The sequence below is a fragment of the Lathamus discolor genome, chromosome 2 (assembly GCF_037157495.1).
Source record: "Lathamus discolor isolate bLatDis1 chromosome 2, bLatDis1.hap1, whole genome shotgun sequence".
Classification (NCBI taxonomy): domain Eukaryota; kingdom Metazoa; phylum Chordata; class Aves; order Psittaciformes; family Psittacidae; genus Lathamus; species Lathamus discolor.
Window position 1 is genome coordinate 88,601,466 of NC_088885.1, and position 26,261 is coordinate 88,627,726.

The following is a 26,261-nucleotide window of genomic DNA, read 5'->3' on the forward strand; positions in this document are numbered from 1 at the left end:
ATTCCTAAAATCAAGATAAATTTGCATACCTGAATTCTTTCATCTCTGCGAAGCAATTTCTAATACATACCAGACTTCCCTAAAAACATTAGAACTGATTTTTTAATGTTTTAATCAGGATGAGCTCTTAAGAAACTCCAAGTTTTCTAAGTCATTCTGAATTGAAGGTTATCTGTAGTGTCATAGCCCCTGTAGCTCTCAAATGGCTTTAAATCAATGCTAGCTGAGCAGCATTTATCAAACATTTATTAAAGAATCTACGTAAGAGTAGCTTTTAAGCTCTGCCTTCCCCCGAGAGGAGAAAAAGTGCTTTAGAGAAACTGAAAATAAAGCATGGATGATACAGCAGCCAGCTCTGTCACAATGACAAAAGAATCCAAAGGAAGGCTTTCAATTTATTTTCCCTTCACAGGCAGCTCTGTCCAGCCAGTGGGCAAGGACAGGTTCTGTCAATGAAAACTTTATTTCTTTCAGACCTTAGGTAAGAACACCAAATACAAGCTCAATGTGAATTTTATTATTATCACATGAAGATTATTCAAGAAGCAGTGGAACCCAGCTGATGTTGGGACATGGGATTTCTCCTTCTCAGACACTAGAGCCCATAGAATCGTAGACTGGTTTGGGCTGGAAGCAACCTTAAAGATCATTTAGTTCCAACCCCCTGTCAAGGGCAGGGACACCTTCCAGGTTGACCTTTCAACTAGAACAGGTCACTCAAAGCCCCATCCAACCTGGTCTTGAACACTGCCAGGGATGGGGTATCCATAACTTCCCTGGGCAACCTGCTCCAGTGCCTCACCAGCCTCATCATAAAAAATCCCTAACATCAAGTGTGAATCTTCCCTCTTTCAGTTTAATGCCAATATCCCTCATCCTATCACTATCTGCCCTTTTAAAAAGTCCCTCTCCAGCTTTCTCTAGAACCGCCAAACTATAACTTCTCCCATCTTCTTTTGATGGATGCAGCTGCCACTGGTTTTGCTTGCAGGTCCAGCCAGGAGTAAAGCTGAACCCCTAATCCAAAACAACAGATAAACACTGCTTACCAGCATGCACGTACATGGTAAATGCACTCACACAAATCCAACAACACAACCCCATCTCATCTCTCGCCTCCAGCCACCCAGGACTGAAGCACACCAGTGAGACACACAGGACATGCACCCTCCAGCTTCACAAAGACTCAATGCTTACAGAGCCTTCAACAAGCTGAGCCTCTTCCCCTGGCTTGTGTCTGGGCTCTTTCCAGATGCTGTTTTTTTCCTGCATGGTCCCGCTTCAAACTTGCTACCGAGTTTTGCCAGTGAAGTTTGCACTACAGTACCTGCTTGTGAACACACTGGCTAGCCCATGGCTGGCCTCAGACCCCGGTGCCCCTGCTGCCCACAGCCTCTTCTCCAGCTGCAGGTGCCCAGACCTCCCAGTAACACACATCCACACACAGAGATGAACAGCAGAAAGCAAGGTCAGGCCAAAAATCATCAGGAAAAGTATTTAATAAGAAGCTGAGGCAGATAGCAGTGATATGGCACAGGGCTCAGTCAGACAAGAGCACTGCTTACATGGGGCCCAACCCTTTTTATCCCCCCCTTTGTTTTCCATGCATGTTCTTCCCATGCCCACCTCAACCCTTTCTTCCCTCTGCTCCAATCTCCTCCCAGACAATGCACGCTGAACTACTTTTCCCCACTGGTCCCAGTTTTGCTGCATTCCTACTCCAAACTGCTGTTTCTGATAACATTACCTGTGATCCCTCAGCCTTCCACAATGTTACTGATACAGCGCAGCAGCCTCGCCAGATTCCCCCCCGGTACTCCTTCCAATTCTCTGTGAGGTTTGACCACCTTCTCCTTACATACCATTGAAATCTGCCCATCTTTCACAGCAGCTATCTGTAACTTTTGTCAGCTTCTCACTCTGTTACTCGTGTATAGTTTCTCGTATCGCGACCAGCAGTTTCTTATGGTCATTTCAGCTGGTGAAACCTCAGGCCAGGGCCCAGGTATCTGCCTGCATAACATAAGAAGATTCATTTCAAAGACAGAAACAAAAAGAAGTGCAGACACTCTAAATCATCATGGGTTTGATACATGACAGTGGTAAGGAAATGGTTCTGTGAAACTGTCAGGGTGCAATTTATCTACCGCAGCCAAACGTCTGGTTCCAGGATTCATACAGCTCCAGGTCCTTTGAGGAGACGCTGGGCCGCACAGTTCTGAAGGCACTCTCAAAGTCCAGAAAAGCAATCGGCCGTACTTGATCGGGCATGATGGTTGCAATGTCCAGGGACTGAAGACTGCGGATAGGGCCCAGAGACGCTTCTCGGCAGAGCTGTGTCATGTCCGCCCCAGAAAACCCATTTGATTTCTTAACTATGAGCTCAATTTCCTCTTCATCTAGGGAGCAGTGCTCCTTCGACATTAGACGGGTAACAATCTGCTTCCTCGCTGAGGCTTCTGGAAGAGGAATGTACAGTCTCTTGACCAATCTCCTTCGGGCAGCTTCATCAATTTCTTGGGGTCGATTGGTTGCTCCGACCACCAGAATACGATCATCTGAGGAGGTTGTCGCCCCATCTAACTGGACCAGAAATTCCGTTTTTATTCTTCTCGACGACTCGTGCTCCCCATCTCCACGCTGGGACAGCAGCGAATCAATCTCATCAATGAAGATCACTGCTGGCTGTTGACATCGTGCCACGGTGAACAGAGCACGTACCATCTTCTCCCCTTCACCTACCCATTTGGAAGTCAGAGAAGAGGCACTGATGCTAAAAAAGGTCGCTCCAGACTGGCATGCGATGCACTTGCCTATGAGAGTCTTGCCAGTCCCTGGAGGACCGAAGAGAAGAATTCCTTTAGGAGGACCACGTAGCCCAGTGAAGATGTCTGGCCTCAGCATAGGCCAGACTACTATTTCTTTTATAGTAGCTTTAGCAAATTCAACCCCAGCAATGTCATCCCAGTTGACCGGAGGCCCATGGTCCATGATCTCATGCATTATGAGTTCAACCATTTTTGGCTCTATGTTCTTCAGTCGCTCATCTACAGGCAGTGATGGATCTGTTGACCCTTTTGCGTAAGGTTTACACTGTGCTCCTCCATTTTCGTTTCCATCTTGTTTTGGAACGGGAGGAACAAACTTGCCAAAGGCACCTCGAGATCTGCCTGCTCCCAGCGACTTTTTTATGCCTCCGTAGGATGAGACTGGTGCACGCTGGGGTAGGCTTTGAGGTTTCTTTTGCTGATCCATCCACAGCTGTTCTTTTGCAGTTCTAAAACCAGGAACACTGCCCTCTTCATTTCTGTTTCTATACCCTGAGAAACTACTGGTTTCTGCACTACTGGAAGCCTGGCATGGAGCAAGGTTAGAAATTGCTGTGCTGTCTTCATCAGCCAGACCATAAAATGCTTTTCTTTTCCCAGAACTCGTGGACCATGCAGGTACAGCTGACTGGTTAGAAAGAGGCAAATTCTGTCCATCACGACAGTTACCTGACGTTTTCAGAGAACTACGAGTTGTCACTTCTTTACTTCCAAATAGTGGAGTTGCCTGGAAACCTGCATTAACCTGCTCATTTGAAGACGCTGAAGATGCAGGAAGCGTATCCAAAGTTTTGGCCGCAGGAAGCACACTGCTCTGAAGAGACTTTGAAGATGAAGGATGCTCAAGGAGATCTGGTCCCTGACTCATACATTTTGCTGAGCCAGCAAAGAGCTCCATCTCTCCGGCACTGCTGAAAACACTGAGTTTAGGAAGGGCTGGAACAGCAGAGGCACTGACCCCTTTCTCAGCTAGAACACAGGCATCTGCTGGTGCCATCTGAGAGCTCTGGAAACTTTTGCCAGCCTGCATCCTCTCTTGTACACGCTTTAATTTAAATACATTGTCTGTTGTCAAAGCAGATTGCCACTTGTCACTGTCATTCTGCTGACACTTTGCCAAAGTCAGGATGTTTTCAGCATAGTTATTCAAGCCAGTCTCTATGTTGTCAGAGTCAATAATTGCAGAGTACTTCTCGGCATACTTTTTAAACAGGTTGGCAGCACAGACCTGAGAGATCTCAGAGTTTGCCCATGCATACTGAATATGCAGGATTTTGGCACGGTATTCATCTGCCTTCTGCTGGGGCGTGCAGGTGCCAGAGGTAATTGCAAAGTAACTTTTCTGCCAGTCGCTCAGGTGCACAGCACTGGGGCTGGGGGGTTCCATCACTGACACTGCAACACACACAAAATACCTGCTGTTAGAAAATGCACTGCATCACACTACCATTTGTTTTAGGTGCTTTCCCCCTTTCCTAAATACATATACCTGAAAACATACATTATTTTAATTGAAAGAAATAGTGCAGTAGATCTTGTAAGCTAATTAGTCAGCCTGGGCATTTTACCATTTCCAAAAAGGAACCAGCTTTGTGGTATAAAGTCATTTAGACTGGGGTTCTCTTTTCTTCCTTGGTCAAAAAAAAAAAAAAAAGAAGGGTTAAAAAAGAACAATAACCCCAAACAAAATGCAGCCACCACAAAAAAAAAAAAGAGAGTTTGCTTCTAACCAGAGGTCTCCAAGGGAGGTCAGCAGAGTGCACAGAATGTTAACAGATGGCCAAACAAAACTTGGCCTTGTTAAATGCAATCACCAGTGCTTTCACTCTTATTTGACAGAATACAGCACAGTGCAGAGGACAGATTATACATCAGAATAACAAAATCTATTGAAGTGATGGCAATAAAAATGAAACAAGGAAGCTAAAAAACGAAACTATATGCAAAGTATCTGAAGGGAGGTAAAAGTGGAATTAATAACCGTGAATGCAGTAAACTTTCAGATGAAGATGATATTTACAGATTTAGAGCAAAAGTTGAAAACTATTCCATTCAGAAAATACTAAAATGTCTCCATTTTACATTTTAGAGACACAAAGCTCTCGCGTGGTTATAGCAACGCTTGTTTCACAGTTTTAGAAAGGGAAATTTATATTCCTCCAGCAATTTTTTACCTAAAGAAACAGGAAAGATGGCATTTGTTTGGGAAGGTGCATTTTGCTACACTTGAAAAGATATGCTCAGGTTTATGATGTATTTTCAAAAAAGTCTTTCTCTGCAATGTCTCATGTGCAGAGATATTTCTGGTAATGTCAAGGATTCATGATTTCAGAAGAGACACAGACACAGGCAAAATTACAAGTCACTAATCACCGCCTCAACAGGGTTTGCAGAAAGCTCTTAACACACAGCAATTCTGATCTTCTCGTCTGTCCATACGGGACATGCGTCCAACATAGGATATGACAGATAAAATTCTCCTTTCTCTTAAATTCACTGTGTACCAGGATGCTCCGGTCAGAGAATACTTCAAACAAAACCTCTTACAGTGGAGGTCCATGTATTCTGCAACCCTTCCAACAAAGCACAAATCAATCTGCTATCTTCTCCTGAATCAACTACAGACTATGTATGAGCACAGGTTAAGGCAGAGGTGTTATGTACATACAAGACTGGGGAGACAGAGCTGAAGGAATCCTGCGGGGAGGGTGTCCCCTATTCACTTCCAGAAAGTCTGCAACAGTTAGGACAAAAGAGAGCACGATATGATTTTGGCAGGAGGGGTTATACATGTGATAAACAATAAGGAGATAAATTATGTTGGATTTTTTTGGACTGCATCAAAACTTTGTAGCGCTGTTTAGAAAAGTCAAAATACCTTTTCCCTGCACATTCAGTGCATTTCAACAGGAAGTTAAAAAAAAAAAAAAGACTTCCTCTGAAAAATCACTGTCAACTTTTGTACCATAGGAAGTCCAACATGCACTTACCAAATTAGGCACACAATCCCACCATAACCCATCTGCAGTTGAGTAACAGGTGAACAGGAGATGGAGGGCTGAGCCTTTTATTTCTTTTCTCTAACAACATACTAAATAACTGTCCCTGTGCACACTACCTTTTTGTAACTGTTGCATCACAAACACCTTGTGAAACACAAAAGCTAGGTTCAGAAAAAGTTTAGTGTCAGGCATCTGCTCCCAAGAAATATTTCTACAGATATGCGTCATTCAGAATACAAAACCTCAAGTTCATCACCTGCAAAGTAACAATTTAATAGTCATCTTCACAGCATTGAGGGAAGGCCATAAGTAAACACTGGTAGCCAGTTTAAAACTTCAGTTTTTAATTTGCAAGCATCTTCCACTATCACATTCTCTCCCTATTCTAATTTCTATTAGTTGTCCTCTCCGTGTTTTCCTCCAAGAGACAGCCAAACGTGTACACAGTCAGTCATTCTTCAACAGCCTAAAACATTGCCAGATGTGGACATCATACTTACACCTAAGTGTCTGGTGCTGTGGGTTTACCAAAGCACTGACGATAACGAATCTCTGGCATGCAAGCTTCAGCCTCAGCAAACAGAGGGGCAAGTAACTGCCTGCAAACCACGTTCACGCATATATGAACACACAGGCCAGGCTGAGCAGGGCTTTGAGCAACCTGTTCGAGTATGAGGCGTCCCTGCTCATGGCAGGGGGGTTGAAACTAGATGACTTCTAAGGCCCCTTCCAACACGACCGTTCCATGATTCCGTAATCCCAAACCAGGGCAAAGCAGGCTCGCCCGTAGGCCAGGAACCCAGAAGGGCACCACACCGGCGGCCCAGCCCCCTCCGCTCTGCCGCCCGCGCCCTCCTCACCCGCACAGCCCCCACCAGGTCAAACCCCCGCCACTCCGCAGGGGGAGAAGCCGACACCAGACCCCTGAGGGCTCCCAGCGGCCCTCGCTCTGCCGCCCCTGGGCCAAGGGACCCCTCACCTCTGGATCGCCGGGGCTCAGCGGGCTGGCCGGGTGGGCTCCGCTGCGGGCGCGCAGCCAGGCCCCTCACGCCGGCCGTCACCAACCGCGTCCGGGAGGGGGCCCGGAGCCTGCAGCAGAGGCGGGGTGGGGAGAAAGCAGGGCACACAGAGAGGACGGGGCCGACAAAGATAGGAGAGGGGCCCGCAGCGCCACACGCACCAGGCACCAGGCACCCCGGCAGATCCCGCGCCCGCGCTACCCCAAACCCCGCCCCGCTCCCGCCCACCAATCGGATAACAGGGCTCTGGGAGGCGCAGCCAATCAGTGATCAGAAGGGAGGGACAAGTAGAAGAGCGGGGAGCGGATCGCCGCGCCTACGTCTTCCGCTCGGGTTTACCGGAGCTGTGGGAGGGGATGGAGAGCGAGGGGGCGGTGCGCGGGCTCTCCCGCTCCCTATTGGCTGCGCCCAAGGCGCACGCCCTCCAATAGACGCGGGATCCGCGCCTCGGGAAGCAGGTCGGCGCCGCCCCCTCCCGCTGCGCGCGCGGGTGCCTCAGCCGCGCTCGGCGGCGGCCGGTCGGGCCCGTGAGGGAGCCGCGGTTCCTCGGTTCCGGTTGTCTGCCCAGAAGGGTGCCCGCACCCCCACAGGACCAGCGCAGGCTTCGGAAAGGCTTTTCTGATAGAGGCTTGCTCACACCTGCAGTGACTGCAGGAGCGCTACGGGCTCCTTCAGTGCTGAATTCAATGGCTGCCGCACACAGCAGGGCAGCTACCTCACGTGGACATACCTTCGTGCCTGCTGCCCGCCTTCCTCTCGGTAGAAGGCCGTCTGGGCGCCCTTGGCTCAGTCTGGGGGAGGCCGGGCCGGCAGAGCGCCAGGCTCTGCCCTCAGCGACCACCCTCTGCGCAGGATGAGCTCCGCGGGAGGCAATGCCGTGCGCCCAGACACAAGCGGCAGCTCAGCTGGTGGTTCAGGTGCTGTCAGCGGGCACCCACACCTCTGCGCACACAGCGCCAGGGCTCCATGGCCACCTCTTCATCTGTCATACTCTGTCACAGGCTGCAGGGTACTGCAGCCACCGTGGCAGCGTTGGAGGCTAACGGTGTCCAACGCCCTCAGAAACAGAAGCTGCTGAACAGGCCTTTACTGGAGGACAGCTCTGCTAAAGGGCTCGGCAGCAGTAGCAGGGCTCTCTGGCAGAGGAATGAAACGAGTAACAGGATGCCTAATAAAGCAGAAGATGGTGGGTCAGGTGGATATGTCCTATGAACCAAGTCTCGTCATGGAGTCCCTACCTGGATCACACCAGCCCAAGTTCAAACTAGCGCACCAATCTTGATGCAAATCGGCACGCTACACTGCAGTTACACCTCTGGTATTAACACAGTCGCTTCTGTGTAGGTGAACGTTTGACTTCCCGTGAGAAACATTTCTTTTGTTACTGTCAGGTTTTTGTTCTACGTCAAGCTTGTAATACCATTAGTGCAAACAGCATTTTAAACTGTCTGCACTACTAGCAAGCTATCATCTGAGACCAAATTGGGCTAACGTCTGTAGCTGGTAACACTGCTGCCATCCCACTTCCCCCAAAGTGTGCTCACCCAATTTCCCTTGGGCTGTGCAAAGGCAGGGAGGGAAGGAGCCCACAGCTCAGCTCCCCTAAGGAGCACAGGCTGTGGGTAGGCAGGGCTAGAGGAGTGGGCTGCTGCCTTGTCCTACCTGGTGATGCCTAGACTGGAAACCAAAGCCAAAGCTGGACAGCTGGCTCCAGTGGCACATCCAGCTTCAGGATTCTGGTTTGGCCAGGCACTAAGACAATGAGAAAAAAGCACTGATGGTGAAAATCAGGGCACTGATTTCCCCCCACTCAGTGAGGAAGTTGGACCCCTCACAGTGCATATGGCATGAATAAAATAGGAAAGAACAAAGACAGACAGTAGTTGTAGTTTTGTTTCCATTTATTAATGCTGCCAATTAAAACCTATATGTCCATTCAAGTAGGCCCTGGATACAGATTTTAAAGGAACTCAATAAATTATACTAAAAAAGCACTAAACATCTGATTATTTTCCCATTTGGGTCATACAGACTGTACATATGCTGTGTGGATTTTGGCCACCAATGGTTATTTAAACTTCCTCCACCACCCTGGTCTTCGGGGTTCTCAGTTTCATTTCTTATTTTCTCCCGTCTTTGAGCAATTCAAGTTAACACATCTCGAGGTTTAGACCGCTGTTGTAAGGCAAGTGCAGTGTAAGTACTGCTCATAAATATGGTATTCTTAGAGGAGACAGCAACAAAACAACCATGAGCAGAATCTTATATGTAAAGGCAAGAGAATATCAGAAATTAAACAATTATAATGCATTTCAGAGTATAATATATTAACAACATTTTCATAAATACATCTTTTCAATATCTCACCATCAGTAATAAAATATATTTTTTTTGTTATTACTAAGAATGTAAGTATGGAACTAGCACCCTACTAGTTTGAAAAAAATCCAAACATATGTTTACTGAGGAGTAACTTCCCCCCCACTCTTCTCCAGCAGCCGCACTCTCTCCCTTGAGATGTGGGTATTCTACTAAAGAACAGCTCTGAGATTTACTCGTTATTTTTAACATCAAACAGTATTAATCAGCACAGACGGCATTAGCTTTTGCACACAAGGCACAATAAATCCAGGTTCACATATTAACTCTTCATAAATACAGAACTTCTCACTCACAGGTATGTTGCAAAGCTACAGAACAGAACAGAACAGCAGTAATGTTCTTTCAGAATGTTCTTTTCAACACTTTCATTCTGGAGTTGATAACATAGACCAGATTTCATTCTCAGATGACCTAACATTTATAATCTACATAGGAATTGCCAGGTGGGGAAAAGAGGGTATGTGAGATTCAATCCTAAGAAGCCCTTCACCAATTACATATTCAAATCACCTCAGAAAAACTAGAACTGTGAACTTCAGATTTCTGTACTGGGCTGGCCATGGGGAAATGTAATTCTATGGGTCTTGCAGTCTATTCTATGGGTCTGCAGTTTCTTGGAAGATTTACTTACAACACTTCCTTAAAAACAAAAATAAAATATCATTTACTGCATTTATAATATTTTAAATTAACCCTTATCCTAAATTCTTTGCCAGAAGTTCTGGTCTCTGGACAACAGCCCCTTCTGAAACTGATACCTGTAATCTGAAAAATGTTTAATTGAATGTCAGGTTTTGGCAACATTTTCCCACAAAGGTCTAGAGGGACCTAGACATCTAATTCTGGGCTGTTGGGAACATTTATCCCCTCCTGGGTTTGGATGTAGATCCTGCCTGCATCCTGGTTCTACAGCAGTCTGAGGCTCACACAGGCGTGCATCATCCACCTCTGCTCTAGTTTCCATGGAGAGAATTTCCACCAAAATCCTCTTGTGTTCAGCTAGTGTTGCCTTACCTTATGCATTTCTTTTCCAATACTTATTAGTTAGAATTTTAATTTCAGTTATGTCATGTAAGCCCAAAGCAGCTCCATTTAATTTAAATGGAATTATCCTGGATTTACTCTATGATAGCTTTGATCAGAATCTGATCTCTTTTATGTTCGTGAACAGACCTGGTTAGATATTTCACACAGAAAACACTGCTCTGTCTCATAACAAAGGTGTAATTCTTCTCTGGCTCCTAGATTCTAGTGTTGTCATAGTGTAAAAGCTGTAAAATTGTACCAGTGTGGACCATATGGGCTATGGATGAACATTATTTCCCAAGTCAGGAGAACTGAATAATGTTGTTTTAAAAAAACCTGATAACAGAGAAAGGAAACAACTGCAAGCATTTTTCTGCTGTTTTCAGTCTACCAATCTATTGCATTGTGCCACTACAAAAAAAAAAAAAGCTTAATTTCATATTGGTTCTGCTAATGAGAATGATGCCATCAGAATTTCTGATCCTGTAGCTGAGAGCAGTGCCTGGTGGAATGGCTCAGTCACCTGCTCAAATATTACAGGCTTTTGCCAGATTCATTTGTCATCCCTTGCTTCATCTGTTACCTGTGAAAGCAATTCCTTAAAGAAATAGTAACCAGCTTTTCCATATGGATGGATAATGCAGGCTCTGGCGAGCCCTACAGAAGGATGGCATGTCACTATCTACCCTGGGCACACAGCCTGACCTTTTGGAAGTGCAGAGGTTGGTCTACTTTTCCTTACTGTCAGGATTCATGCAGGTCTCTCACATACCACTTGCACATATGTTAACACTAATCCTTCCCCACTTTGCACAGCAGAAGTGGGGTGATTAGGAGTCACCTTCTTTAATCCCTTCTGGAAAGAGAGTGGGTTGAAGCAGACTGTGTGCCAAATTAACTGCCTCGGTGCATGTTTCATGGTCTACCTGCAGCTTCCCATATGTAGGAATTACATTTGCAAGGGACAGAGGAAGAAAGCTGAATAATTGTGTAAGTCGTTCAAGATGCTTTAGAAGTTAATATGAACAGTAAAAGGAAAAGATTAAGACAAATGCAAATGTAGAAATGAACCCTGCAGATTCCTTTTCTTGGAGTAGCTATTTATTTTGATCTTACTTAGATAGAAATAACTGCCTGGAATTTATATTTTCAAAATGACAGAAATACTTATTAAAGTCAGATACGGTTTCTGACTTTCATTTCACCTCTTTACTGTACCTGCCTTCAACAGTATGACATAGCAATGGTTGGTGTCAAGTACACATGATTTGACTTTCTCTGAAGTTAATTGTTTTCCAATATTTTCATATTCCACGCATCACTGTTAATGGAAGAAAACCACTGGGGGGGGGGGGCATCACACCATATTTTTAGGGTTAGTTCTCTTAATTTCTATTTTTATTGTAATTTGCTATCTTGTTTCTTACCTACATTGAGAAACAAAAAGAACCATTTTTTCATCGCATTTCTTAGCATATTTTGTCAAAGATTTATTACACAATGACGTAAGCATAATGGTAGCCCTAAGAAGAAATCACCACTCTATTTCACGGAACACAGATTAATTATTTTCAAATAATCGCTGCTTATAATAATGTCATTAAAATACAGAATACCAAATAGCACATGGCTTTTGACAAAACTCTTAAGAATGAGCTTTTAGGAGGTCTTATTATGAATGATCAGAGTGAAAACCAGCTGCCAGATTTGACAAAATGGCTCTTTTAAAAGCAAACCCTTTAGGAGAAAGTAGGCAGCCTGCCATAAGGACAGTTAGTGCTCATTTAGTACTCACCCTCCCTTGATCTGGCTGTGTAATGCAGAAAGTTTTGAAGCACAAACTTTATTTACAAAAGTACTGCAGCAAACAGCATTTCATGACATGACAGTGCCCCAAATCAAGACAACAGCATTTGCGCAAGCCTATTTAAATTGGACCTGAACAGTGTTAGATCCAGGTTACTGAATTTTCCCCAACTTGGATTCTTTCTGAAGTCATAGCAATGTTAAATGAATTGATGACACCTCACAGTTTCATCTGTGAAGCAAGGAGTGAGTGTGCTAAAGGTTAATGGGGACAACAGAGGGAGCACTAACCCACTTCCACTGCCTGGTTCAATAAATGCTTCTGATTACAAACTGGTAGGAAATGACAGCTCGAGCCTCCATGGCTATCTGCGCCCTGGAAACAGGCAAGATGAAACCACAGTACAGAGAAGGAATGATTAAGGTTACAACACAACTTGCTGGCAAGGATTTTGCTACTGCAGCTGGGCTATATAACAACAGAATTTGGTTTCTTTTTTTTCCGCTTCATATCCTGACTTTCCCACCTGCCCCTAAAATAAAACTTGGCCACACAGAGAAAGCCAGCTAATTACCTCCTCCCCACTGCTACTTCACTGCTGTTTCTGCTGGTGGTGGTTTTTCTCCCATGTTTTCAGAAGATCGGTTGCCAGCTGTGAGATGTGCTGCCAGGCAAACTTGATGTGGGTGGATTCCACCGTGCGTGAACAAACAGCAAAACGTAGCACAAACTTCTCTCGCAGGTGGCATGGGACCAGATGAATCTTCTTGGCCTCATTTATGCTTTTAAGAAGTGCCTCATTTAGTTCATTTGAGCCCTGAAATCATTGTAATTCAGTGGATATGGTGATGAATTTCAGAAGCTAGCTTGGAATATGTAAATCCCGCCAACCAGCCAAACCCAAGTACCACCAGTAACACGCAGCCCCTTTCTCATCTCTCAGTGCTTTGCCACCAAAGGATTACAAAAAGATGACGGTGCAAGAGATATTTTTTCAGTCATAAGAGATTTATGGATTAACTGAGGTTTAGAAGCAGTGTTCACACTGGGGCATTTGTGATAGCTGACTGCTTTTTTGTGAACTAAGGTCATGAGCTCTGTAGCTTCATGTAAAAGCATTCATTATTACATCTATTTCATTACACTTTTCTTAGATCTGATCAAACATGGGGGGAAGTTTTGCAATGAGCTATACTACCATTCATAAAGCAAACCCTCCAGTCTTCACTTAAACATGGCTGCTGCGAGAGAGTCTTTTGAATATGAAGATTAAAATCCTAGCCTTAATTATGAAATAGTTACAGGAATGTATCCCTGGCATAAGTAAGTTTCATACTATCAGTAGAAATCCTCAAGTTCTATAGGAAGTGTCCACCACAGAGACCTACAGAGAGAAGGTTTTGAGGGGCAGTAGATTTTAGGTATGTGGTAAACTGACCCTCCCACTGGAAGTAAAGAGTCTTTTGCATTCCAGGAAACAAAGATAAATATGTTAAATATCTTGCAGAAGGTCAGAGGGACTATGCATGCGGTATTGGATTTTCATCTCCTTCTAGTGTACTTTATTCTCCTTGTGCTCAAATAGTGAATGTGGGGATATATTTTAGAGCAGCTGTATGCTTTTAATATCAAATCTCAAAAGAAATAGGACTGTACAGAGGAGTGCTGGTTTTTTTTTTTTTTTTTGCAGTTCAGCTAATGTTGAATCAGTGGTTTTCCCAGTTCATGTCCGTCAGCATTTGAGAATAAAACTGAAGATGTCATCAGATTTTTCAAAACCAGTAGTAAATCACTTTAAATGAAAACAATGGAAGAAGGGATCTCAAAAATCTTGGGATTTTTATCTGATTCAGCAACACAGGATGAAGTGCTAGCTGCATATCTTTGACACTTTGTTACCCAAAATAAAGGAACCCATCTGTCTAACTTCTGTATTAGCAGACTAAGAGATGGCTTCGGCTTTGCTGGGCAAAAGCTGGGCAAGAGCTGTTATTACTGTAATAGCTTAAGATACACCATGTTGATCTTGAGTGCTATAATTTTGTTATTTAGGGAAGTATTTCAGCTGCTGTACAGCCTTTACTCTTTACGTTGCTGGTAACACAGAATTGCAGGAGATGCCAGGAGTCACCTCTGCTTTTACCGCAGAGTTCCCTTACTGAACATTGACTGCAGTAAAAGGGTAACAATTGGACAAATACATCTCTTCAGCACCACTTTTGTTCCTGTAGCAGCACAGGTAATCTCAAAAGTATCTGTATCAGAAAACGTATTCTCTCAAATCTATGAAGTTATGACTTGCCTGTTTAGCCTTTTCCATATAAAACCAAAGCATAAGGCAGACACAGCTTTCCTTTGGCACTGAGGATAAATGTATTATTCTGATGTTTTTGGATCATATTAGAGCTGAACCCAAGTCAAAACCTTGTTCTGCCTTAGCAGAACTTGTCAGGGAATTTGGATGAGAGCCTGAATTTCATAGCTTCTCCTTAATCTTCATAAAACTGGAATGTTCCTAACTAAGAAAAGGACCAACTTTGGTGTTTTGCACTTTTTCCCCACCCATTATGGGTATGTCATTGGTGACAATGATATCCCATTTTTTTACCAAAGGTATTCCATCATTAAATTTATGGTCTTTGCTTTTAATATAAAATGTGCAGCACTAACTTTTAGGCAATACAGGCAGTTATATGATATTAAGTTCGTGCCTTTGGCAGGGGTGAGGGGAGACAGGAGAAAGATTTATATATCTTTCTTCTGTTCTACTCTCACAGCTGCACCTAGGGGCTGCTCTGACACTCGGCTGTCACGTCAAATTGAAGTTAGTAGTGACTAATCCTCTCCCAGAGCTTTGAGAAGCCAGCTCTGATTGAGTCTGTCAGCTTCAATAAGACAGTATTCTCACTCCCTTGGAGTAATGACTAGCTTGACTTGCATTCATCTGCAGACTTGACAAGGATGCCAAAAATTAACCCTTTGGCATGATACATTTGATGAAGTGGTTGTAAAGTCGGATTATTAGTGCAACAGTGCAAAAGGCAAAAAATTAACAGTTAGAGCTAAGCAAAAAAAAAAAAAATAAAAAAGGTTTCTCAAGAACAAAGGAGTGAAAAACATTTCATACTTTTACAGCTGTGGAGCATTACAGTTCTAAGTCCTCCTGTAATTAAAGTTACAAGTATCCTACTTCTAGATGAAGATGCATTTTAATATGAAATACAGAAATCACAGGAACATTTTTTAAAGAGCGATTTAGAAAGCAAATAAAGCTGCAAAAAATAACGATAACTTCATTTAAAAGCTTGTTGTTTTGTTTTCTTTTTCCTTTTTTTTTTTTTTTTTTGGACTGGTATAGCAAGCAATGAAAACATTGCTCTTTCAACATTGGTTTTCAGCAGAAACTTGTCCAAAAGTTTCTTAGCTAGGTACCCAATATTTATCTCCTATTGTAAGATTGTTTTTCCCTGTAGATCTGATTTTTCCCTCTGGATCATCAGGGACAGGATGGCAGATGTAGATGAACTACTGCTCTGATCAAAAGTGACAATTCCTTGTTGCTATGCTCTATTTCACCAGGACTGGTCCTTTAAAGTAAATGCAGAGCACTGACTAACAGCTGTCTCTGGATCTGCAAAATTAGTGTTTGCTGTTCCAGGTGAGAGAGCAGACTACAATCAACATCTCGTTATTGAGCAATAAAAGCCTTGGAACCTATTCCTCAAAATCTTTTAAAAGTTCCTGTTAGGAAAGAAATTATATTCATGTTTTCTCGTACTGGGAAGCCTCCATGTTCTGTAATCTCTCTGATTCTCTAGCAACAGATGTTTGGTTTCTTTTATTTTAAACAACATAAATTCAGACAAAACCATTTTCCTATTCCAGATGAATTCACCATTACCTTATTATTAAAGATCTGTTGGCTCCTTCAGCCAACTGCATCAAATTCAGGTAACTGTGGCAACTGAATGACTGAGAAAAGAATTGGTGAAAAGTAGTAATACCACACTGGGCAGAAGGAGCCAAGATGTGCTTGTGAGCCTTCAGAGAAGCAAAAAGCTCATTTAGGTATCATGTGAACTGGAACACACCAGTGCTGTTGTTATTGCTTAGTGTTCAGATTCAGTCACAATCCAGTCCTTTATAGAGGCTTTAGTTGCAAGCTCCTCTATTAAATGTGTTCTTTACCTAAAATAAGATACTGATCCTTCTTAATGTCTGATTGAACAAGTGAGCCCTCCCAGCTACTGCAGCTCTTATGCTCTGAGTGCAGTGAGTTTTCAGGTTTCTGTTGGGTAAGGTCTCTACATCAATGAACTTGGCTCTTACAGAGATTTTGGGGAATGAAAGGCTGAAAAGGGCAAAAGGATCATGTTCAGCACAGAAAAAAAAAAAAAAAAAAGAAGCAGACCAAGGCCAAGAGAAGTTTGGAAGCTGGTTCCCATGCAACCTGCTCTTACTTGTGTCTGGCTCCAATTTGCCAGTCTGACCGTAAGATTTTATAAATGAAAGTGTATCCTTTGAATAATAAAACAAAACAAGGTTTACTACTCTAATCTTCATCCATGATAGCAATTTTATATATATACATATATATATAAATTTTTATTATTTTTTAAAAGACATTAAATATACACACATATAAAATTGACAAGAAAATGTAATATACACACATACACTCACACATCATATCCAAATGTCTTGGGAAATACCTTAAAACAATCCTCTTCATCAAAGCCCATCAAGCATAGAACATAATGGTCATTTTGTGTGACTGGGTAGCCCATTTGTTTGCCTTGACTGTGTACTTCCATACCCTAATATGCTCAAATTTCTCTTAAGCATTTGAGTAATTTTTAAGAAAATTGTTTTAAGCTTCTTTCTTTAATGTGCTTTGACCTACACAAACTTTCTTCATCTTCTTTAAAAAAGTATCAAGTATATTAACTACAAAGATTATGTTCAATTGAGATTACTTTGGTTACTGCTATAAAACATGACAGAAGAAGTAGGTCTCAGCTTTCTTACCTTCAGCCGAAAACAGACTAGTCCCAAGATAACTTCAGCACAGATCTCAAATCTTTCATCCTGACGGACTAAGTGTTCAAATTGATGTGACAGCCTGACATGCTGAGAAGAGAAAGACAGTATCTACATTGTAGAAATCTGATTCATCAAGAAAAAAGATGTGCTAAATTGTTTCCATTCCTAATCTCTTTTCTCTCTTAATTCTTCTCATATATGATAATATTCACATATTGCCATCTGTTTATATTAACTTATGTCCCATTTATGACTTCCAAAGACCAGATTGAGTCATTACTGTATTAGTAGCTCAGTCTATCTTAGGCAGTACTAGCCCATTTCTTAATGAAACATTTCGGCATGGTTTTATATGATATCATATTAATAGCAAATAATTGTAATAATTCTTCTTTAGGTTTTCTACCACTGTTAGTTTTGGCTGGGAATATCTAAAGAGTCCAAAAGTTATTATGGGGAAAGGGAGAGATATACAGACATACAGAGAAAATTATCAAAATTCCATTGCAAAATGAGCTGGAAAGAGACATTTTCTAAATACTTTACTTAATATGAGAATAACTGTGAAGAAAGGGAGAACTTGCTCGCTCTTCTGACCTGGGTGCTCAGGTTCAGTTGAAAAGAAAGGTGATGGCAGCATAAGCAAGAAAATAGATAGCAAATCTCAGCCAATCTGTTTACAATTACTGGATAAAAAAGAGTGACATTGGACATGAAGCCAGAGCCATTATTTTGAAGCACAAGAAACTGGTGCTTTTTCCAAAATCAAACAAATAGGGAAAAAATACCAACAGGCATACTAACAACCAACTGGGAAGTCTTAACACTCAGTGATGGTTGCATTCTCATGCCACATTTTACTTTCTTCCGAACAGAAAATTAATACAAAAGCACTTAGGAAAAAAGAACCCCTGTCCTCATCAGGTGCCTGCAGTACCTTACCCAGTCCCCCTCTCTTTGCTGTCATCAATTTACTCACTACTCTAAAAGTTCACTTTACACAGTACTCTATCAGCTCACTACTAAAAAAAATAATAATAATAATAAGACAACAGCAAAGCTGTTGGAAATACAGTTTGTCTTCATGCCAGCTTACACCAAAAATTATCAGCAACACCTAAAATGATGTTCCTTAGCTTTCATACATTTATGAGAGCAAATAATTTTGGAAAAATAAACAACTAAGCCCATGTCTTTTCTTGCTTTTGCACTTTGCCTTTTTTCAAGTTCAAGGACAGTTATCAAACAAAAATTAAACATTTCACTTTGGGCCAGGGTTAGATGTGGAATGTTTCAGCTCACAGGAACTCTTTGCAAAAGGGCAAGAACAAGGCAAAAACAGAACTTACAGAAAAGAAAGTAAGAAAGTGAGAAAGTGAGAAAGAGAAAGAGAGAGAAAGAGAGAAAGAAAAAGAGAGAGAGCGAAAGAGAGAGGGAGAAAGGAAGAAAGGACAAAGCCCAAACATATTTTGCAGTCTTAATCATAGCATTGTGATACTTGCTTACTTCTTAAAATAGAAAAACATTGTTTATATTGAATCAAAACATTGCTTCAAAATCGTATACTGGGCATACTGGTACCCTACGCAACCAGAGAGTCTTACTGTTGTTACCACTTCCTCCCTGCTATTTGTTACATCCATTTATCATCTCCCTCTAAAATTAGACTGAAAGCTCTTCGAGTCAGGATTGAGACCAGTAAAATGCCCAATCCTTTCCAAGGCATTTGAATGTTCTGCTAATATAAACAGCATGAGTTTACAGCTATGAAAAGTGACCAGAAATATCCGTATACATACAGATGCTTGTATGCATATGTGCATGGAAAAGCATGTGAAATATGCACACGTGTTGCAATGATCTTTTACTGTCTCCTCCTATCCTCATGTTCCATAGCCTTAACCAAACTGATGTCTGTTACACAGCTCTGCAAAATTTCACACTGCATACACTATGCCTTGGAAATCAAAGACATAAAACCCCTCATGTTTAACGAGATGAGAATTTCACAGCTGTTCATCTGAATGTAATCACAAACTGATTTTTACCAAAATTCACCTGGGTAGCAATGGAATAAAACAAAAATTGAGGATTTGGCTTACTGCAAGTAGTTTGTAAAAGAAAACTCCAGACCCATGCTGTACATTTTATAGCAGGTATCTATGCTCACTTTTTGCACCAAAGAATTTTTAAGGAATTTTAAAGAAATAAAAGCAAGGAAAAATGGACAGTATTCAGTAAAACACAGATCAAAATTCTGGAAGTATTTTGGAGTCATGTCTTGATGCAAGTAATTCCTTGAACATGTAGCAATAATTTGTAAAGCCACTGGGGGGCACCAAGTCTTTTAGATTTTACAGAACTGGAAGGAGAGAGAAAGTGGAGATATAACTGACGTTTCACCTTTTTCACTCATAGAAGGTTGGAAATGACCCTTAAGATTGTCAGCCTCAACCGTTAAGGTAACACTGCCAAGCCCACCACTAAACCATGACCCTGAGTGCCACATCTATGTGTCTTTCAAATACTTCCAGGAATGCTGACTCCACCACTTCCCTGGGCAAACTTTGCTTAACACAACTACTGAAGGCCCTGCACCTTTGACCCATCACCTGTTATCCTGAATTGCTTTTACAAAGACTGTTGCAAGGAAAAAATAATTAAACTCAATAAACATTGTTAAGCCTGGAAGCTCAAACTCAGTAAGAGGGGCTCTGAAGTACCACACCTGCCATCACAAACCAACTCACATACTGTTTCTAGCAAGACAATCTTTTTATCCTGTGAGTTCCCAAAGTGTAATCACAAGGACTTCGTTAATGGCCTGAAAAGTCTTGGTATATAGGAACAGAATACCAGCCCTTGTTTTCACAATGAAATTTAGCAGACTGAACAAAAGAAACTTGTATGGAATTTTTGTGTATCACTATCTCAGGTAGATAATCATTGCTCTTCTGCAGTGAGAAGGGAAACAAGAAAGGGATGTAACTCATTTGGTTATTCAGGATTAAGGGAAGTGTCTTACATAACCACTAATAGGAGCAGTAAACTTGTGAGGCATTAAGGTGTGGTCCCTATTTTAAAAAAAATCTGTGTATTGATATGTGTGAATATAACTACTTCTGCACTGAGGTGTATAAAATGAATTTTGATTTTTGGGCAAAACCTTCAAGAGCTAAAATAGTTTTGGATTGAGCTTCCCTGAAGTCTCAGAGTGTGTTAATATGACTGCAGATAAGCATACCTGCCTAGCCTTGGTATCTTAATTCTTTTCCTCCTATAGATTTTAGCCTCTGCCTGCCTTCACTTTCATCCCACTACACTTTGAAGGAAAATGCTGTCAAAAGAGTCTTCTCAACAGCCACTTAGACTGTGCCAGTCCCCAGCTGAAACACTGCATTGCTGTTCTGCAGTTTCTTGGTCTCTGCTGTTAATTTTTAATGGAATCCATTATCCTCAGCAAAGAAAGAAGGGCACAGTGAACTGATTTCTTCTGATCCTATGGAGGATTCATCTGAGCTGGAATATTCATGGGGATCACATACAAAACTTCTAAATTTCTCAAAGGACTTCTGAGCTCTTTGAGAAGACTTAAAGCAACAAAGGAATAATGGCTGGTCAAGCAGTTTGCAAATGGGCCATTTGGGTTTCACATTTATACTGACTCTGGGTGTTTGGAATTAGTCCAGAAGACTGTTACTGTTGTTGGGTTTTCCCTCTCTGTACATCTCCTCTGACTTACCTACAAAATTTGTATTTTTGTCTCCCCACATCCTTCAGAGATGACTGTCCTCTCCTTTACCACTGCTTTAAGACCTATACTTTACAGTAAGTTGTGTGGGAAAAGAGTGCATAACTGGAAGGTTTGGAAAATAAAAAAAGTAACTGTATCTAAATCCAAGTCACACATTCTCATCTCCCAAGAGTATTTTAGTTCCCAAATGCCTTCCCCAGTACAAGCAAATGCCAGGTTGCAGTGGTTATCACATCATTTTGATGGAGACCTTAAGGCTGCAAACACAACAAACATCTTTTTCTTAAAACATCCTAGTAAAAAATAAAATTTAAGAAAAGAGAGACAAATAGGGGGGTTGTGACAGTTTACATCCAGAAAAAAATATTTGTGAAAAGACAGTTGCAGATATCTTTGGTCCTCCATATAGAATCTTGTTAATCACACAGCAAATAGGCTGGCTTCTGAAGGTTATGCAGAATTTTTCCCCTCTATGTCATGTTAGAAGCTTATCGCTATTGAAAATCTCAAATCACTTTGCAAGTGACACCTGGCACCACAAAAGAAGCCTTACTCAAAGTCCATAAACACTGGATAAATCTTCCTACAGTTGTCTAGGACTTAGGAGCAGAAGTGTCCTTTTTGGGAATTTCATAAACTCAGAACAGAACTGAAACCCTAGGTCCCAAACCTCTCAGTAAGGCCCAGGCCTGTATCTGAACAGGCATGCTTTAGTTACTGTTGTATAGCGTGGACAGAAACAACATGTCTCACATACAGGTATGTTGATGTATGACACCTGCGTGGTGTACGACTGCATGCTACATCCCAGATGCAGGCAGCCCCTTCCCCAGCCCAAGGAGCTGTTTCAAATCTCCACTCTTATGCCTGACTCTGTTGCTCTTTCCCTGGAGCAGCTCCTTAATAACACAACAGACTGAGAGAGCAATTCTTCCCACTTCACAGCTCCATCTTCTCCACTTGAAGGTTGCAATATCTGCTTCTGCCACTGCTCCTAGGTCTCTTTTTCTGCCTATGGCCACTCCATCACCCACTGTAAGAAAATGCAGCCTTAGAAATAATTCTGGCAGCTACGTGGGTTCCCTTAAAACACAGCTACACACGTGCACAAGATACAGTACCAGCTATTCTTTTCAGGGCTGCCTTTACCCACAATGGGAATATAAAAGCTGTTACTTGCAAGATGCTACAACATATTTAAAAGAAAGCAACTTCGCAAGGCAAAGCACTGGAATAAGCAATGCTAAAGTTCAGTTAACAAGTGAAGCTAAATTCCAAATTACTTTTCATTTGGAAACTTGTCTATAGATTTGAAAATATAAACCAGCATCAGGCTGGTTCGCATACTTCATTACCACACTGCCAAAAGAAAAGTCATCACAATATAACTGGAACCCCTAAGAATTCCTGAGAAGAGAGGAAAATGTGCAAGATGTGAAACACATTTATTTATAATTGTTATTTAGCAGCTACAGATAGAACTTTACCAACATGCCTGCAAACTTCCAAGAGATCTTAAATTCTGCTAGAGCAGGGAGCAAACAAACTGCAAGCATTTCTTGAACTTTAGCTTGAACAGAGAATTGCTAGAGATAGAAGTTACTTTGTTTAAGAAAAGAGAAAAAGCTGCTCTGGAACCCACTGAAATGAATGAATATTAATCTGGGGAGAGAGGGGGGTGGTGAGGAGAAACTAACTTAGTGGTTCCGTTTTGACAGTTGTATACAGTGAGCCAAATTCTGCACTTAATTACCCCTCTTGTCCTTTCAAAGTTGCAAACATAAGGTCATAACTTATTTTTCTTTGTATATGAGGGAACAATTTAGTCCTTAATGAAATATTAAGCATATGCACTTAATTCAACAAGCCCTTGGAAACCTACCTGAGTTACTGTTAACAAATAAAGGAACATATTAGGGTTTTACTTCAGAAAAAGATTGATTTGCTTCGCCTTCCTGAACTGTGTTGTCACAGAACATACAAGAAACTGGTCTTCAGCTATCGTTCTAAGAGAACAAGTGCTTTTTGGCTGGACAGTCAGGGAAACATCTGGGAGACAGGGAAAGAGGGAACTTACTGAATGTAAATACTGACCCGTGGAAACCAGCCTGATAAAAGGCCATGTAACTGATATGAGGGTTCCAACCCTCTATTCTCCCAGTGAGAGATTAAGCCCTACTTAAAGACTTGGCATCATGTTGAAATAATTGCAATCTCCAGAAATCTAACCTGAGAGAGAATCCCACTAGAAACTGTAATGGTAGCCTAGTGAAGTGCTGACAAACCTTGCATCAATTTTTCATCAGAAGGGTATATATCAGATTGCCACAAGGATGACAGAACATCAAGATCACCACTGTTGTCAAAATTTATTTCTGAAAGCCTCATTAAGGATAAAAACCTAACATGTCGAGTCAGCTGAAAACTATAGTGTAATAAGAATGAGAAGTGAAGAGGTTCCTCTACTCTGAAACCTTTCCAAATTTAAAGAGACTTTCTCATGCAGTGATTTTTACGACAGTGGAAAAAGCCTTTCTTAGGAATTAATCTGTTTAGTACCACAATAGAAAGGAATGTGTGTCTGCAGGAAGTTTGCTATACTAGACCAGACCCTTAGCTAATGGATATTTTTGTAAATATTTAGAGCCACGTCATGGATCTCCCCTCACTAGAAGTTTCCCTAAACTTCATAAAGATGAAAGGTATGCTTGAATTTGACTTTACTGCTGCAGAGGAAATATATATGTAATTTAGACTGGCGCCAGATGTGGGGTTTAGTGATAAAAAACCCCTCCTTTTTACATCAAGAATAAACTTAGTACTTACAGCAATCTTAACAAACTGTAAATTGTACATGGTCTTTTCTCTTTTTTTTTTTTTTTCTTTTTCCTAAAAAGATGTATTTTAAGAAGGAAACAAAGAAGCAGCAGAGGTAGACATGCCCAATAAGTTACTGTATCCTTTAGTCATAATCTAAACATGCTATCGATGGATGGCATGCACATTTATAAAATAAAGACGTAATGAATAAACATGTTTTTCCACAATAAAATTATGGGTGTGTACTGGCTTAATTTGAGAGGGAACTATGATCCCACATTACAGAAATTCCAAAATCCTAGACTTGTCTTCCTTAAATTTTAATACAAAATGGATGAGTTTTGAGCCCACCACGATATGAAATTGTGACACTACATGGGGCAAGCGAGCAGCACCCTGGTAATCTGAGCTGGCTAAAAGCAGTTTCCTGTGCTTTCTGATGTGTCCATAAGTCATGGAAATTAGGCAGGTAGCCCGCTCCTTTTCTCTTGCCATCCCACCACAGGTTATCAAAGAAAGCAAATTCCAGTCACCTTGCGGATGTACTCCTGCAGTCCTGTGACCCCATACATCCTCAGCACGAACCAGAGCTTCAGCGAGCGGAACCTCCTGCCCAAGGGGATTTGCCAGTGCTGCAAGCCAGGGAGAAGGGAGGGCACCCACATTACAAGTCAGCGCTGCAGCGATACTGCAGAAACTGTACATTCTACAACAACTTTGAAATGTAATACATTGCCATATCTTACAGGCAGTTGGTAGAGGTAGATCAAATAATTGTAGAAATGTCTATTCCTGGTTAATGCCCTGGGGTTACTGTTTAATACCCAAATTTTTAAATTAAAATTGGAAAAGTAGGTTGGTGTCAGAATTGAAGGGTCAAAAGACAAATCAAATTCCCTTTGTCCATCCTGAATTCTCCTCAAAAGCTTTAGAACAATATCTGTCTTAGAAGCTTGTGTACAGTGGCTTGTTTACAGTTGTGGGGCTATCATCTACGATGACAGGCCCATCTTTCATTTCAAAGCAACTGTGTGTCTGTTGGCGAAAGACTGAAACACTTATGCGTTTTTTTTTAAATGCATTATTCACCATTTTAAGCAAAAACCACAACTTTCTAGGACCTTTCTGCTGCCTAAACATTGAAATATTGTACATGCAAGACGTTTTCTGCCTTCAAGCAGATTTCAAAAATAAGGTTTAAAGTCTCAGTCTAAGGAACATTAAAATTTAGCAAGCTGCATCTTTTCTGGAAATAAACATCAGGTTTTGATAGTGAATAGGGTTTATGATAGTAATGGAAAATAGAAGTCCTGAAAATAGCAGTATATACAAGTAATGGCATTACTTATTACATTGATGCTGTACTTACCCGATAATCTGTTACAAGGCCTGAAAATTAAAGGAAAAATGTTCACATTGCTTCATCACAACACACAAAGCCAGCATTCATTCTAATGTTCTTGAAACAGCTGTATCTTAGCTATCCTTTATGTTTGCTACAAACTTCAGCATCATCAGGGTCAATAGGACCACACAATAACTAGTAGGATACTTGGCTGCATGCTGAATGAAGGTGCTTGTAATAGGCTTTATTCTTTAGCATGTTAGAATATACCATTAGCAAATTAAACAGTTTACAAGAGAAGAAACACAATTTTCCTTTCTGTTATACCACAGATACTGGGGAGAGATGGACTGTGTTTGTCTTCATCTTATAAGGAAGAGCCAAAAGAACCAGCTATTATTGATCTTGTTTTAAACAGTTTGCAGAATGCCCAAACTCACTTCATCACCCATTTTCTGCTGTGAAATGTCACCACCTTTACTCTAGTGAACTGTTAACACTTTTTAAAATTATCCATTTCTAACTGACTCTTCAGCTCATTCTTATATTTGCTGCTAATGCTTCAGCATGTCTAACAAGTGACTGGAAAATTTGACTCAGAATTGATCTTGTCGTGCCTGGAGAATAATAGTCTGCATTTTTTTATGGCTTCTCATTTGATGTAGTGATTGACCAAGCCACAAAGCAGTGCAGAGAGGCAAGCAGAGGGCATTATTCGCTATCTTTTATAGGAGCATACAGACAGAAGCTGCATCTACCTTTCCTTTGAACAAGGTAATTAAACTGACTTCACAGTAAATTGTAACATAAAACTGAATTACTTGTAGTAAGACAGTGACAGAAATTAAACTGACATAAAATTTAAAGCACTTCTTTAGGAAAATGTAGAAGCATCTGCTTAGCTTTCTTACTCTGCTTTATTATTCTGCAGTGGAGTATAAGCCTCATATGAAAGTATTTGCTTAAATTCCATGGGAAAGTACTGTCAAAGTGCTTGTGGAATGATGAACCACGAGGTTCTGTGTAGAACTGTAGCTTCTGAATTTGTCCAGTCGATGTCATTTGCATAATTCTCAGCCTTTATATTTTCTAGGAGTTAAAAAAAGACTGTATTTCCTGTGTTACAAGCTCTCTTGTAAACGTTTTCTCATCTACACAGCCAAAACATATGAAAAAACAGGGTGTTTCCTCCCTGCAATGTAAAGACATTTGGTTCTTTAACCTGTTACTAGGTT

At 41.5% G+C, this 26,261-nt stretch overlaps 2 protein-coding genes across 9 annotated transcripts in view; both read right to left on the reverse strand.

The window, feature by feature from the left end:
• Nucleotides 1-497: 497 nt before the first annotated feature.
• FIGNL1 (fidgetin like 1) lies at nucleotides 498-7,019 on the reverse strand. Of its 3 annotated transcripts, XM_065667706.1 has the most exons (4): nucleotides 6,810-7,019; nucleotides 5,497-5,562; nucleotides 2,148-4,223; nucleotides 498-2,013 (listed from the first exon to the last, which is right to left on the reverse strand). In XM_065667706.1, the coding sequence occupies exons 3-4, from the start codon at nucleotides 4,213-4,215 to the stop codon at nucleotides 1,970-1,972; spliced, it is 2,112 nt and encodes a 703-aa protein (XP_065523778.1). In that variant the 5' UTR covers nucleotides 4,216-4,223; nucleotides 5,497-5,562; nucleotides 6,810-7,019; the 3' UTR covers nucleotides 498-1,969. The 3 variants fall into 3 exon arrangements, with proteins under 3 accessions (XP_065523778.1, XP_065523777.1, XP_065523779.1); XM_065667705.1 differs by lacking the exon at nucleotides 5,497-5,562; XM_065667707.1 differs by lacking the exon at nucleotides 5,497-5,562 and having other exon boundaries at nucleotides 498-4,223.
• A 1,713-nt stretch (nucleotides 7,020-8,732) lies between these two features.
• DDC (dopa decarboxylase) overlaps nucleotides 8,733-26,261 on the reverse strand; it is a 90,562-nt gene continuing 73,033 nt past the window's right edge. For 5 of the 6 annotated variants that reach the window (XM_065667709.1, XM_065667708.1, XM_065667710.1 and 2 more), the window contains 4 exons: nucleotides 25,051-25,070; nucleotides 24,215-24,313; nucleotides 17,093-17,194; nucleotides 8,733-12,881 (listed from right to left, as the gene is read on the reverse strand). In XM_065667709.1, the coding sequence (XP_065523781.1) occupies nucleotides 12,657-12,881; nucleotides 17,093-17,194; nucleotides 24,215-24,313; nucleotides 25,051-25,070 (446 nt within the window). In that variant the 3' untranslated portion in view covers nucleotides 8,733-12,656. The remainder of the gene's footprint in view (nucleotides 12,882-17,092; nucleotides 17,195-24,214; nucleotides 24,314-25,050; nucleotides 25,071-26,261) is intronic. The other variant, XM_065667713.1, reaches the window with a different exon arrangement.

Excerpts from the sequence above, each read along its gene's own strand:
- FIGNL1 (XM_065667705.1), bottom strand. The coding sequence starts at position 4,215 with ATGGAACCCCCCAGCCCCAGTGCTGTGCACCTGAGCGACTGGCAGAAA. Across the intron at positions 2,014-2,147 it reads GAACCAGACGTTTGGCTGCG|GCAGATACCTGGGCCCTGGC; the intron begins GTAGATAAATTG and ends TATGTTATGCAG.